The sequence below is a fragment of the Puma concolor genome, chromosome A3 (assembly GCF_028749965.1).
Source record: "Puma concolor isolate L17-30 chromosome A3, mPumCon1.1.hap2, whole genome shotgun sequence".
NCBI classification, from domain to species: Eukaryota; Metazoa; Chordata; class Mammalia; order Carnivora; family Felidae; genus Puma; species Puma concolor.
The window spans coordinates 72125866-72140737 of record NC_141669.1 but is presented as its reverse complement, the minus strand read 5'-3'; the positions used below and the strand labels follow the sequence as shown (position 1 = coordinate 72140737).

Below are 14872 nucleotides of genomic sequence, written 5' to 3'. Positions count from 1 at the left end.
TCTGTTCTGCTCTTCTATAACCAGATTCATTCCCAAAGTAAGTAGCATTGAAACTTGTTCCAAAGAGGATACCCCTGTTTCCAACTCCAATACCTCACCTCAATAGTTGTATAAGAGGTAACTAAATTAATGTAAGCATTAAAGGCAAAATGGAAAGGAAAACAAATTCCTACATTATCTGGTGTGTTTGTGTGTGAATGGGAGGGAGGAGACATTCCATTCTTTTGATGGAGAGTACTGATTATATAATTTGTAGCTAAATCTCTGGGATTCTTTACAGATGACAACTGACTACCTTCTCCCTCTCAGCCAGCATGCTGAATCCCTATGAAGCAACGTGGATTGCATGTATCACATACATGCTTTGTGTGAAATATCAATAATGCTCACGCTGATGGTTAATGTTCCCTTAATCTGTTATGCATCCATTAATAGGATTGGAATATCTGATTTTTTTTAAAGTCCAGAATTGTGATGAAATTGTACAATTGAACTACCTTAAAACTTTTGTTTGCTTCAATTCTCTTATCTTTAAAATTGTAGTGGGGCACCTGGGTGGCTCAGTCAGTTAAGCACCCAACTTCGGCTCAGGTCATGACCTCACAGTTGGTGAGTTCCAGCTAGTGTTGGGCTCTGTGCTGACAGCTCAGAACCTGGAGCCTGCTTCAGATTCTGTGTCTCCTTCTCTGCCCCTCCCCCACTCACTCTCTGTCTTTCAAAACTGAATAAACATTTAACAATTTTTTTTTTAATTATAGAAAAATAATTGCCTAACTTTACAAATTGAGAATGAAAGGTGGGATGTCTGAAAGTGGTCTGGGACAGGACACAGCATTCTGAGCCAACTAGGAATTCAATCACTATCTAACCAATTGACCTGAGGCAAAACACTCCCCATCCCAATAAAGTAGGTTAGGGCAGATGACCCAGGTCCCCTTAAAATCTAATTAATCAAGGGTATAACACAGGGAGTTCTTTTACTAATGGTGCAATTAAATACTTTGTGGTGGTGGTTATAAGAAGCTATGCATATGATAAAATCGCATACAGCCACACATATACAAATAAGTGTATGTGTAATCAGTAAAATCTAAAAAAGCTCTATGATTTATAGTAATGTCAATAGTCTGGTTTTGATATTGGACTACAGTTATGGAAGATGTTAACACAAGGAGAGTTGGGTAAAGGATGTAAGGGATATCCCTGCATTTTTCTTTGTAACTGTGTGAATCTTTAATCATTTCAAAGTTAAAAGTTTTAAAACTATATGAGTATATACATACATAAATAAATACAATAATCTTCTATTTCATGAAATGCCCTGCTGACAGCCACAGATGAAACAAAAATATACAGGGCCTGGTGCTTTAATCAATGAAGTGAAATGTACTGGTTCTCAACAATTTACTTTTCAGCTAAATGTGACAGTTTCTATCTAAAACCATTAGTGGCTTTAAGGTGGTTAGAATATTGACTATTTCACCATAATCTAAAGTAAGGAAGTTGTCATGGGACAGTTTATTATTAGTGACACCATTTTTGCCTACCCTTCCATTATTTATCCTTGAATACTGAATCCAAAAGATTAGGATAACAACAAATAATAATTTCAACATCAACAAATATTATATACCCTTGATTTAGAAGAGAAAATTAAAGTAAAATACAAAAACAACACCAACAAAACCAACACAATTAAAAAGGAAGTGTGAGGGCTTCACTAAAAAATTAAGTTCCTAATACTTCTATCGTGAAGACTCTAGTTTCTGCCCAATTAACTACTGCTTCAAAGAGTAATCTTATTTGCCATTCCTCAAATCTATAGAATCTTATCCATCTAAGAATTAGGTTGTGCTCAATATATTTCCTTTCAATGTCACAGAATCCAGTTGATTCTCCTAACTTCCATAAGGTTTAAAAATAATGGCTAGTGACCTAGCAATTTCATACCCATCTATTGGTTTCAAAATTTGAGTCTTAAGTGACACAAATGGGGCAGAAGAAAACAATAGATGTCAGCAGCATCCTTCTGTTAGAGGTAAATTAAAAGAAGAGAGACAAAGAAAATAGGAAATTATAAAGAAAATAAAGCAGAAGAAGGAAAAAAGGAGAGAAAAAGTTTCCTCCACCCATGTTTGGAAAGTGGCAGGGTGTCTCAGTTCATTTTACACGTAAGATCAATGACAGGTCTTTCAGACTTAAGAAAGTAGGATTTCTGTCTCACTGAGTGAGATGTGAGATAGGTCTTGGTTTCAAAATTAAAGAAAGGGTTTTAAGATGAAAAAAACATTCAAAAATGTACACGTAAAAGTAAGACAATTTATCAAACTAGCCTTGCTCCAGGACTAGCTGATTAAGTGGAGTCTTTAGATTTTAGCTGTCTGTGGCAGCAAAGACCTCACTCCTCTTAAACACCAAACCTAAGATACAGACTGGAAAATTGGCTAGTAGAAAATTTTTCTGTCCCTGAATACTTTCCACTGAACAATACAAGATACAATGAACAGAGGCAGTTTCTCAGTGACGTTGACTAAAATAGGCAAAGAATGGTGAGTTATCTGGTGAAATCCTCTCCAAACCTATGCGTGCTTTTCCAAAAGTTAATTCCACTGCATACAACAAATGTATTTATTGATTTTTAATGTTTATTTATTTTTTGAGAGAGAGACAGAGACAGAGCACGATCAGGGAAAGGGCAGAGAGAGAGGGAGACACAGAATCCAAAGCAAGATTCAGGCCCTGAGCTGTCGGCACAAAGCCAGATTCCGGGCTCGAGCTAAGGAACTATGAGATCACCACCTGAGCTGAAGTTGGATGCTTAACTGTCTGAGCCACCTAGGTGCCCCTGGATACAGTAAAATTAAAGTGGTAAGAGGACTTACTCCTAATAAAAGAATGAAATATATCATAGGTGATTAGCCAAGAAAGACACTAAGGGGGGGAAATCGGTCCCATGTTCTAGAACTGCCATAACCGAATCCAGGCCTATACTTCACGTAGCCATAATGAAATGAGTTGCCTGAAAAGTGTGGGTTCCCACACCTCATAATAAATTGCCTTTCTTCGCTTCCCCTGGTGCCATAGTGCTTAAGCTTTGCAGCGCCCAGAGTATGTTTTAAAGCTGAAATGTTTCAAGCTAATAGTGTTCTGGAAATCAAATTTATCATAAGATTTAACTAAAAGTTAAACCTCTACTGTACATATCAATTGGTGCTCCAAAATGCTGGTTTCCCAGAACATCCACCAAATCCTGTCTATGTTTAGATGCTGGTAACAAATAGAAAAAAATGAAAAATGCAATCACTGCACCTTCCATATATTCAGTAAGTGTTGAAATTATAAATGTCAAAATTCTAATTTCATTTGCCTGTGTCTAAGAATATTTCCCTGCTAATTATTTCAAATTACTATAGACATTTTGCAAGCTATATTAGGCTTTATATATAAGTTGTGAACATCCATAAAAATAATTTGTCCTATACATCTAACCTTTTGTTCTCAATATAGATCCACTTTCTTTTTTAAGTTTATAAAGAAATGCTTAAAAAGTCTTGTCCTCTGAGGATCTTATTTTTCATTTACCAACTTTATTTTTTCATAAATCTTTATCACTGATGAGAATTTTCTCAGATGGTGCTGTTAATTGTTTATGTCTCCACTTTCCTTTCCACTTCCATTAGAAGCCACAGGGCACCTTACTTCATAGAGAAGAATGTAAAACTGATTTGGGGATGAAGGACTTTTAGTCCAGACTGCACCACTTTATCAAATATTTACTGATATGAAACCTAAAAATATACACGGTAGGTACAGTATTCATGTGGCTAATTATTTAGTAGATTCAGCCCATGATTTTACACCACAGGATTCTTATTAGGAACACCAGAAAGGGAATCAGAGCTTCTAGACACATGGTAATAAATATTTTCACTTACAATGAATAATTTAGCTCTTCTGGCATCCACTGTATAAAAAATATATTTGAAATAATTCCAAGGTCTCTTAGTGAAGGTAGAGGTTTTGGAACACAAGAACAGGCAGTATGGTGCCCTTTCCTTTGTTTTCACAGAATTCTGCCTGCTTTTGTGATATACACACTGCAAAATTTTTCCTTGTTTGTCAAGATGATGTTGACATGAAACGATGTTTCTTCTGTAGCATTTCCTATGGTGAGTTTCTAGATTTCCAAATCACCAATTTTCTGAAATTTACCAGCCTTGCCCACAGAATGCTAACGAGCCTCTGCATTCTTCATTATGGAAATGGAAAAGGAGCTTTCCCTCAAATTAACGCTAGCCAAAACTGGAATTATTCTCACACTAGTTTCAAAATGAAAATTCTCATAATAAAATTAGAGATGTAAATTTATCTCAAAATTCAAGGAGATGATTCAACAAAATGAAAAGGAGTCTATGTGTTAAGGCCATTTTTCTTTAAAAACTTAAAGGGAATTCACATTTATTCACACTCTAAAATCATAAAAAAAGTATTAGAGTTGTGAAGCCCTCACTTTATGAATGGAGAAGTCAAGTACCAGCAGATTAAGAAGTTGGTCTTCATCACACCAGTAGCAGTAAACATTTCTTCAGTACAATCTCTTTACATAAATCAATTAGAAGAAAATGTTTTAAGATTAGATAAAGTCCCAAAATAACCCATTCACAATGGAACCATGTTGAATTTGAGGTGAATTGGGATTGTTTGTAAGGGTAGATCTAAAGTTTAGACGAGCAATCCAGGCTGATAATGGTGTAAATTTCACAAGGAAACAAAAAGAGAATCCCAGACCAATTTCAAAATGAAACCAACATGTATAAAGGTGCAAAGAAAAAATAGGTATAAACAAAAAGGACTGCTTTTCTATTAACTGTTTCTTCTCCTAAAATGTTTGATTGAATCTTTCAAAGCAGAAATTTTGTGTAGTCCATTAAGGAGGATTCTCTTAGATATTGATGGGAAAACGAAACAAAACAAAGCAAAAAACAAGTGATGTTGGAATTTTCCAAATGTAGTTTCACAATACTCAGTGGCACAAAGCCTAAAAACAAAACAAAAAAAAAATCACTTCTCAAAGAGCACACTGAATGTTAATTTTTTTAGCACTGACAAATGGACAATGCTTCAATAAAACATTAATATTAGGGGAAGCTGAATGAAGAGTGGACTTTCTCTGTTTGCAGCATTTCTATGTATTTAAATTATAGCATTTATTTTAAAACTAAAATATAAAGGATGCACACTGATCAGATCAAATCTTATATATTACATATAAGTTGACATAACTGACATTTATATAATAATTTTCATTAAAAAGGTACAAATACAGGGGTGACTTGGTAGCTCAGTTGGTTAAATGTCCTACTTCAACTCAGGTCATGATCTCATGGTTCATGAGTTCGAGCCCTGCATCCAGCTCTGTGCTGACAGCTCAGAGCCTGGAGCCTGCTTCAGATTCTGTGTCTCCCTCTCCCTCTGCCTCTCCCAGGCTTGTGTTCTCCTCTCTCAAAAATAAATAAATAAACATTGAAAAAAAAGATGCAGATACATTCATAAAGGAAAAATATATATATAACCACTACAACCATATCAAAGTAACCTGTAAAGCCAACCTCCCATTTGCAATATTTACAGACACAAAACATGTATTATGCTCACTTGCATGGCATGTCTTTGGAAATGTCCTTCCATTGCAGACTTTCAAATAAACCAAGCATATACTTTTCTTTTTTTTTTTTTTTAATTTTTATGTTTGTTTATTTATTTTTGAGAGAGAGAGAGAGAGAGACAGAGACAGAGAGAGAAGGGGAGGGACAGAGAGACGGGAGGACACAGAATCTGAAGCAGGCTCCAGGCTCCGAGCTGCCAGCACAGAGCCCGACGTGGGGCTCAAACTCACAAATGAGTGACATCATGACCTGAGCCAAAGTCAGACGTTTAACTGACTGAGCCACTCAGGTGCCACCCAACCATATACTTTTCTACTAGATCTTATCATTTTAGAACCTTGTCTTTCTTCCTAAAGCACTACAAAGAGTTCATGCATCATTTAGAGAATTGATAGACAGAGAAAGAGATAGAGATCAAGAGAGAGAGAGAGAGAGGGAAGCTAAAGTCAGTATTTATTTTATTATTGAATCATAGCCTTCTGTTTAAAATGATATCGTCTATTGCAATTGAAATCTTACTGGCTATGTGGGAAACCATAAAGTCAGGAATCTAGGAAACCCTTTTTGCATGGATGCCTTCATCACTGACCTAAGCTTACAATCTCCAGCTTGAAATTTTAAAGAGTAATCAAGAACTATTCAATTTGATATTTTACAACTAGCTATCATTTCAGTCAGTACTAATCAATGGTTCATGAAGTTCTCCATAATTATTCACTGTATTTAAAACCACTCACCGAGGAAATAATAGTATCGATAACTATTTCAACAACGTGAGTAGACTGTTTACATAATTATCACTATTCAAAACTGTTTCACTCAAGGCCAAGCCCTTGCTTCTTGCCTGTACCATCCACATTCTACTTTCTTTACAGTCGGTACCATTCAAAAAGAAAACAATCAAATAGAGAAAAGGAAGTAAAATCAAGCAGATTGAAAATGATTACTGGGGTAATTCACAAACACACTGAATTATACCCAAATCATTCTATCAGTAAAAGGAAACTGATTTCTTATATTTTCTCTTATTAAAAAAATTATTTACTTAAAAATAGAAGATGTGAGCAGGGGATGGGCAGAAAAAGAGGGAGAGAGAATCCCAAGCAGACTCCACACTGTCAGCCTGGAACCTGATGTGGGGCTTGAACTAATGGACCATGAGATCATGACCTGAGCTGAAATTAAGAGTCAGATGTTCAACTGACCAAGCCGCCCAGGTGCCCCTTGATTTGTTTTTTTTTTTTTTGAGGAAAATGTTTAGCAATGAGGGCTAATTTTAATAAATAAAGAGAATATGCAGGTGAGTTTTAAAGAAAAAAAAGTTATACATATTTAAAAAAAATTTTTTTTTTTGAGGAAGAGAGAAAGAGTGTGAGCAGGGGAGGGGCAGAGAGAGGGAGAGACACAGAATCTGAAGCAGGCTCCAGGCTTTCACCTCAGCACAGAGCCAGATGCAGGGCTCAAACTCATGAACCACAGCTCATGACCTGAGTAGAAGTCAGACACTTAACTGACTGAACCCCCAGGCGTCCCAAAAGTTATACATGTTTTGCATTTACTTTTATTACTCACAAGGCATAAAAACTGGCTTTTAATAAATCCATGTTTCCCTGAGAACATGTAGAACAGGAAACAACCACCTTGACTGATTTTGAGACATGCTACTTGGAACCTTGCTTGTTTCCAATACCCTTGTTGCATTACACACCACTTCAGAGGCTGGTACTGGTGTGATGGGATGTGTCGCTGACCTGATTTGACCTGATTTTGTGTTACTTTCTATTTTGTGACTGCATAACTAGGGCTGCTGAAACAAACACAAGGGACATAGAACAGAACAACTTCTATGTATCTACTTAACCCATAGTGACCTCTCCTATTTCCAAACTACCATCAAGTATATGGCAGATGTGCAGCAAATATATTTTCATTAATTGATACTATAGGGTAAAATACGTCAGCTTTCAGTACTTTAGTTTTATATGCATTTCTGTAGACTCTTCAACTGGACTTTTAAGACAAGAAATATCTGAATTTCCTTTGAGTCAACCACCATATCTAGCAGAGTTTTGGTATAGATAAATTAATACCTATATATATCTATATATCGATTGATCTCTATATATATCTATATACATATATCAATAGATATCTTAACATATTTTAACTATCAAATGTACAAAAAACACTGACATAATTGCTTATATATTATAATTGCCAATATTCTGGAAGGAGATAATACACTTCTTGAAGGCTAAGAAAACTGTTGGCAGACCCAAGAGTAGCTGTTTTTCCTGAAATTTCTAGTTAGTTATATGTATCCTTTAAACCTATTAGCAGCGAAATATTTACCAGTGTTTTATACAGACATACATATTCACACACACACACTACACTCAACTCTGAAAATATTGTACTTCTACTATAAACCTAATGAATAGATGATCCACTCAAGTCTACCTGTGCTAATTAAGAGAAGTCATGCTATGTACTTGAAAAAAATGATTTTTAAGCCAACGGGAGGGTAAGTGGTCTAGAAAGCAGATCTAGTCGTGCAGGTGACCCACTGTGTAGACAGTTCACACACGAGTAATTTAGAATTGATACCTATGTAACTCCAAAATGAAGTGCTTTTAAAAAACATCAAAACTCTATGCAATATTGATCTGACAATAACATAGTCATATTTTGAAGTCATAAAGATAGTTTTAGTTTTGTACCTATGGTACATACTTTATTATATATACATAGTATTTACATATATAATCTATATTTTTGTATATGTAATATTTTTTAATTAGAAGCAAATTTGCTTCACTGGACAATTGACTGGGAAGGCATGGTCTTTGAAACTGTAGCAGAGTTTTCAGTTGGAAAAATGTGAAGAGATCACACAGGTGAAGACATTTTTCCATAGCATTAAACCCCCACTTTATCCATGAAGTCACCAGTAAATCTAGGCTGTGAATTTATGTAATCATATTTTTGGTCAAAAGTCTGAGAATCAAGATTGTGGTATCCTACAAACCCCATTATGTTTTAATTAAAAAAGCAGTGGAAACAAAGATGGGAACATAGAGACTTTAGGACTAATTTCTTTAGGAGACTGATTTCTTTTGGTTCCCTAACATAATATTCAAGTCACTCTCATCATTATATTATAGTTGTGGGAAAATAGTAAGAAAAGTATGTGAGCCTCTCTGTTAACACAAAAAATAATTACAGGGGTGCCTAGGTGGTTCAGTCGGTTGAGCGTCTGACTCTTGATATCCTAACAGATCATGATCCCAGGGTCATGGGGTCGAGCCCCATTCGATCAGGCTATGCACTGAGCATGGAACCTGTTAAGGTTCTCTCTTTCTCCCTCTGCCCTCTCCCCAACTCACACTCTCTTTCTCTCTCAAGTAAAAAACAAACAAAAAAAAAACCCCTAAAAACAACAACAACAAAAAACCCACTAACTTAAAAAAAGTAATTACAGGGGCACCTAGGTGGTGCAGTCCGTTAAACATCCGACTTCAGCTCAGGTCATGATCTCACAGTCTGTGAGTTTGAGCCCTGCATCGGGCTCTGTGCTGACAGCTCAGAGCCTGGAGCCTGTTTTGGATTCTGTGTCTCCCTCTCTCTCTGCCCCTCCCCCGCTCACGCTCTGTTTCTCTGTCTCTGAAAAATGAATAAACCTTAAAAAAAATTTTCAAATTAAAAAAATAATTACATTGTTATTTCACATGTAGTTTCAAAAAATATATACCACAACATATATGTATATATTCATAATACACACACACACACACACATATATATATATATATATATATATATATATATATATATATACACAACACACATACAATGGAATATTACTTGGCTATAAAAAGATTGAAACCTTGCCATTTTCAACAACATGGATAGATCTAGAGGGTATAATGCTAAGTGAAGTAAGTCAGTCTAAGAAAGACAAATACCATATAATTGTACTCATATGTGAAATGTGGAATTTAAGAAACAAAACAAATCAGGAAAGAGACAAACCAAAAACAGACTGTTAAATATAGAGAACAAACTGGTGGTTGCCAGAGGGTAAGTTGGGAGGAGGGATGTGTGGAACAGGTGAAGGGCATTAAGAGTACACTTATTTAGAGGTGCCTGGGTGGCTCAGTCGGTTGAGCGTCCAGCCCTTGATTTCAGCTCAGGTTATGATCTCATGGTTCATGAGATCGAGCCCCACATAGGGCTCTGCACTGACAGTGTGGAGTCTGCTTGGGATTCTCTCACTGCCCCTCCCCCACTTGCAAACTCTCAAAATAAATTTTAAAAAAAGAGTACACTTATCGTGATGAGCACTGAGTAATGTTTAGAATTGGTGAATCATTATATTGTGTATCTGAAACCAATATAACACTGCATGTTAATTATACTGGAATTAAAAAAATAATTATATATATGTATGTGTGTGTGTGTATACACACACACACACACACACACACAGACATATACCACAACAATGAAAAGAAAAGCATATAACTAATTTTGGAAAATAGTTCTGAGATAGTTACTAATGCTTAATCAAGTGAATTCAAAAAACGGAAAAAAAATTGAGAAGCAAATGGGAATGTATGGTGATAACCACTCATCATTTATGACACAACAATTGAAGATATCTCATATATTACTGTCTTCATTTGCTAAGGGAAACTAGAGATATCCATCAGTTTATACTTGTCTATGGCTTTTCCTAATTATTCTGTATACTGGAAATTGCTCTTCTACTAGATATTACTGTGTTTGGCTCCATTTTCTGTGCCAGAGTGATGAGGCAAGGGAGTCTTCAGGAGATTCAAATACCGATTGTCAAGTAAATGAAAATACAATAGCAGAAAGTAAAACCAATCTTTGCAGGTCAATATGGTAATCTTAGTAGAAGTCAAAGAAATCGAAAGCCTAAATACACACAAAAATGTATAAAGCCAAATTTGGTGTCATTACACTGCTGAATTTATATACAGCTTATTGTGTAGTAAAATTGAGGTCTGGAGCAAATAGCATTTGAATCCACAAGTGACAGGTAAAGCAGCAGAGAAATAAAAGACTGGAAGTAGGGAAAATGGGAAATGAAAAAGACTAAATAATAAAAGGCACCACTTGGTCTAAGGATAATTAAATATCCACTAATACGGTTCACCTATGAATTTTGCTAGTGCTCATATACTGGAATTAAAAGTGACTAATTTTGCCTGGGAAAAAGTCTTGTTTCAAATGAACTATTTCCAAATGGGCAGAGTAAGCTTAGTTCTTAAAACATTTAAACTTAATATAGACAATGGCTGAAAGTCCTTGGCTACATGTTTTTTTCCCCCTCCCATTTGAAAACTACAAAGTATAAGCCAAGAGGGCTTTTCCCATCAATTAGCATTCTGCCTACTGCATCCATCATATAGTTAATTGATTGCACTTGTAGTTTATAAATGCACCCAGATGCTGTGGGATGAGCACATTTCGTAAATTAAAGGAGCATATGGAAGGCACACAGACAGTAACATTTCATCATAACTACCCAAAACATCCTTAATATGCAATGCTACATCACTAATTACTATGTAAATATGTAAGCATTTCCCTGGTTAATGTCTTGGTGAGAAATTTGCTTGGCAGTTGAGCCCAAATACTATTTTGACCAGACATTTAATACCACTTCAGGGCTCTTCTAGTTTCATTCCACTTTGCCTGTAAGGATTACATGGTGTTTAGCCTATTATGCAAACTTGATTGGGCAAATCAGTGAAAACATTTCTTCTTTAACACTAGGTCATCTTACTTAGGGAACACCAGTCAACCCTCAAAATTACAAATACCTATCCAAGATTCTGTCTGCAGGCTCTATTTCTTTCTAAAAACATTGGACAGAATTTGCCAAGTGAGGAATATTTTGTTGCTTAGTGGACTCTTTCATTAATTTCTAAGAGAAGGGCAAGGAGGAAAAGGATTGCATAAAGTATAAGAAACTGGCTCAATTCTTTGACTCTGGGGAAATTAATATAAGTGATCTGAGTAAATTATCTTGAATACCTCAAGATGTCAAAGGTAAAGTTTTCATTCTCTTATCCAGGACCTTGGTTCAAGCCAAGGTCCAAAGGGTAAGTCAAGAGAAATATGCAACATGGCAAAAGTTCACTTGGAAAATGGTAATTCTCTCCATATGCAAGGTCCACTAATCAAATGATTGAGTGAGCTGTGGGTGACCCATGGATCAAAAGATGTATATTTAAAACTTTTAAAATTTGTGTTTTATTGGTATATTTTGGCAGCATGATTTTGGTCAAGTTCATTTGCACTCAGGACTGGAAACTGTGTCCAAGTTCACCTTAAAATTTTGTAAGAATTATTAAAATTATAGAATTCAGAAGTAAATTGATTTTCACTTTTTTCCCCAGCCCTTTGACCTTCCTGGGCAAAGACTGCATAGTTCTCTGGGCATTTGGGTGACAGAAAGCTTGATGGAGAATTCTGAGAGATAAATTTCATTTCAGAATTTGAATTAAACATTGGTAATAAAGATCCCAAGCTTCCTAAAAATAAATCAACAAATACTTAAATAAAACATTCAAAGTTATTCTAGAAATGAACCTCTATTTATAAGCTAGAAGTAAAATAATAGTAGATTAGTCAGCATGGGCTCTTAATATTTTCAGAATCAAAAGCTTACTTAGGGAAAAAGTCAGCAACCCCTAGAGATGCTTGAATCATCTAAGGTGATTCATATAAGTTTAGTAGTTACTGCCACATTTATATCTAGATACCACCATCCCAAATAATACAATAGTTTAATTTTAATTTTGCTCCTACTTTTCCTGAACACGGCAAAGAGAAAAAGGTTACAAACAACAACCAATAGACAACACATCATTTATAATCTGGTGAAGCAACTTCTATTCATAAGATTCCTTCCCTACTCGATGATTCCTTCCCTAATTTAATGAAAAATATTTGTTACAACAGACATGACATTGTATCTCATAATTAAAGGAAGATGCAGTCAGGAGTTCCCTTGAAAAGAGAGGGCAGGCTTCCTTCACTATCAAGCCCGCTCTTCCCCTCCCGGCTCCCCTTTTCTGATATGCAATTCCTTCTGTTCTCCATCTGCTCCGCCCCCACCTATTGTCTGTACTCACTGCCAAGCATGCCAATCCCATCTGGCCCTACTCTTGCTTCTGCTGGCTCTAATTCCCATGGGCCCAGGAAATATATGAATGCCAGGGCTTTTTCCCTCTTCACAGGAATAAGGACTAGCCAGGAGGGTATCAAACAATTCCCCAAAGAAGTCACACACACATGAACATGCACATGATCTCTTGCATACACAAACAGCAGGTTTAGAATCATTTCATAGGCTAAAATAAAAAAAAAAAATATATATATATACTTTTGAAATTTTTTTACCTTGATGCATTTTTAAAAATTAAAATCTTACTATCTTTGAAATAATCAATATTTATATTTCAAAAATATAAACACTTTCATTAATCCCAGACATGCATTTTTTTTCAGAAAGAAGTAACTAGTGTAAATAAATGTTACTTAAATCTTACCATCATGAAATATTTCCATTAGTTAATCAGGTTTAATCGTTGACCACTAATACATTTTCTGTTGTACCAAACAAATATTTAATTCAGACATTCCAGCTTTACAAATTCTCAACGAAAACCCACTCTGCCGCAAAAAGCATGCATGGTCAGAATCTAAGCATATTTAGGCAAAAATATCACCAAGTCATTAACGATAATAAAGCAGTCTGGCAAGTATTGAAAGCAGCTTTTATTCATGCTTTTACTTGAACCAACTTAATACATACATATATATATACATATACATATATATATATATATATATATATATATATATATATATATGTACACGCACACACACACACAATTTTTGGTTGTTTTTGCCACAAGCATGCTAAAAAACCTCTGAAGCTCACAAAAAGCAGCAAACAAAACTAGAAGCAATCATGCTCAGGGTTTAAGGACATTAAAAGATTTAAAGCATCGTTTCTATATTTCATATAGAGCGTGCATAAATTTGACATGCAATCTCCAAAAATAAATATTGTAACATAAATCTTAAAATTAGTTTATCCAAGAGAGTTTATTCTTATTTTCATTATTATTGTTCTTAGCCTTCTGGTATCTTAAACCCTGCATGCTGCAGTTCTAAGCTGTGCTGAGCACCGGCTGTGAGAGAAGAAGCTACCTGCGAGTTTTCACAGTGCCATCTCATATCCATGTCTGTCTGGCTACCCTGCGTGCTTAGAGCTTTTTTCTTAATTCTTAATGGAAATCCTAGGAAATTTAGTCCATCCTCTGAAATCAATACTGGTGACAGGAGAGCTCCCTGACTCAGTGGGAGATCAAGATGATAAATTGCCTGCGCATCAGCCTGGCCTATCAGTGCCCTGCACACAGATGGGCGAGAAAAGACACAGAAAAGGCTCTATCAGTCACGTGTCACCGAGGAACCAATGGCTGACGCCCTACTGCAGGAAGGGATGCTGCAGTTCCGTCTGCAGTTGACGAGGCTGTTGGTACACAGCCCAGCCCGCGCCCTGCTCAAAAAGTAAGCATCGCTGCTATTGTTGAATTTACTCCCTGGCTGTGACTGCATAGAAGAACGGACATCCCTCTAAATGCGACCCAAATAAAGACCTTTTTTTCATGCGCAGAGAATTTTCTCTATATTGCTTTCTAATCCAATGCGATCGCAAAACAGAAGGGAAACTTTTTTTTAACATCCCAACCCTTAAACTCTTATGTGCTTCCCTTCAGATGATTATCATGTTTTCACCTAATATTAAATTAAAAGCTTAAACTGTGCAATTAGCATGCAACCCTCCTAACAGGATCGCCGCAAAGCTTTATAATTGTAATTATAATTTTATTCCCAAGTTAATGAATGACTTTTTTCTTGAATGCCAAGTTTATAATGAGTATTTTTATGGGATGATTTTGTAAAGGCAATTATGCAACAATCAGAAGTACCTTATTATGCTTTTCTGCCAATTAGAACTGTTCCTCTTTAAAGACGATTTAAATCCCAATAAATATGCCATTTTATCAATCATTAAAAATAAAACCAACAACAACAACAACAACAAAAACCCACCACCAAATGTACATTTCATTTCCTAAAGCCAGAAGAACAAATGT

At 35.7% G+C, this 14872-nt stretch overlaps 1 protein-coding gene across 26 annotated transcripts in view; it reads right to left on the bottom strand.

The window, feature by feature from the left end:
• Positions 1-14872, bottom strand: part of NRXN1 (neurexin 1) — a 1142850-nt gene that overhangs the window by 40539 nt on the left and 1087439 nt on the right. Inside the window, exon 1 of one of the 26 annotated variants that reach the window (XM_086701135.1) lies at positions 13920-14093. The exons of 24 other annotated variants lie outside the window; for them this stretch is intronic. In XM_086701135.1, the coding sequence (XP_086557261.1) occupies positions 13920-13952 (33 nt within the window). In that variant the 5' untranslated portion in view covers positions 13953-14093. Of the gene's footprint in view, positions 1-13919; positions 14094-14872 lie in introns of those variants that run through there. One more of the 26 variants, XM_086701136.1, reaches the window with a different exon arrangement.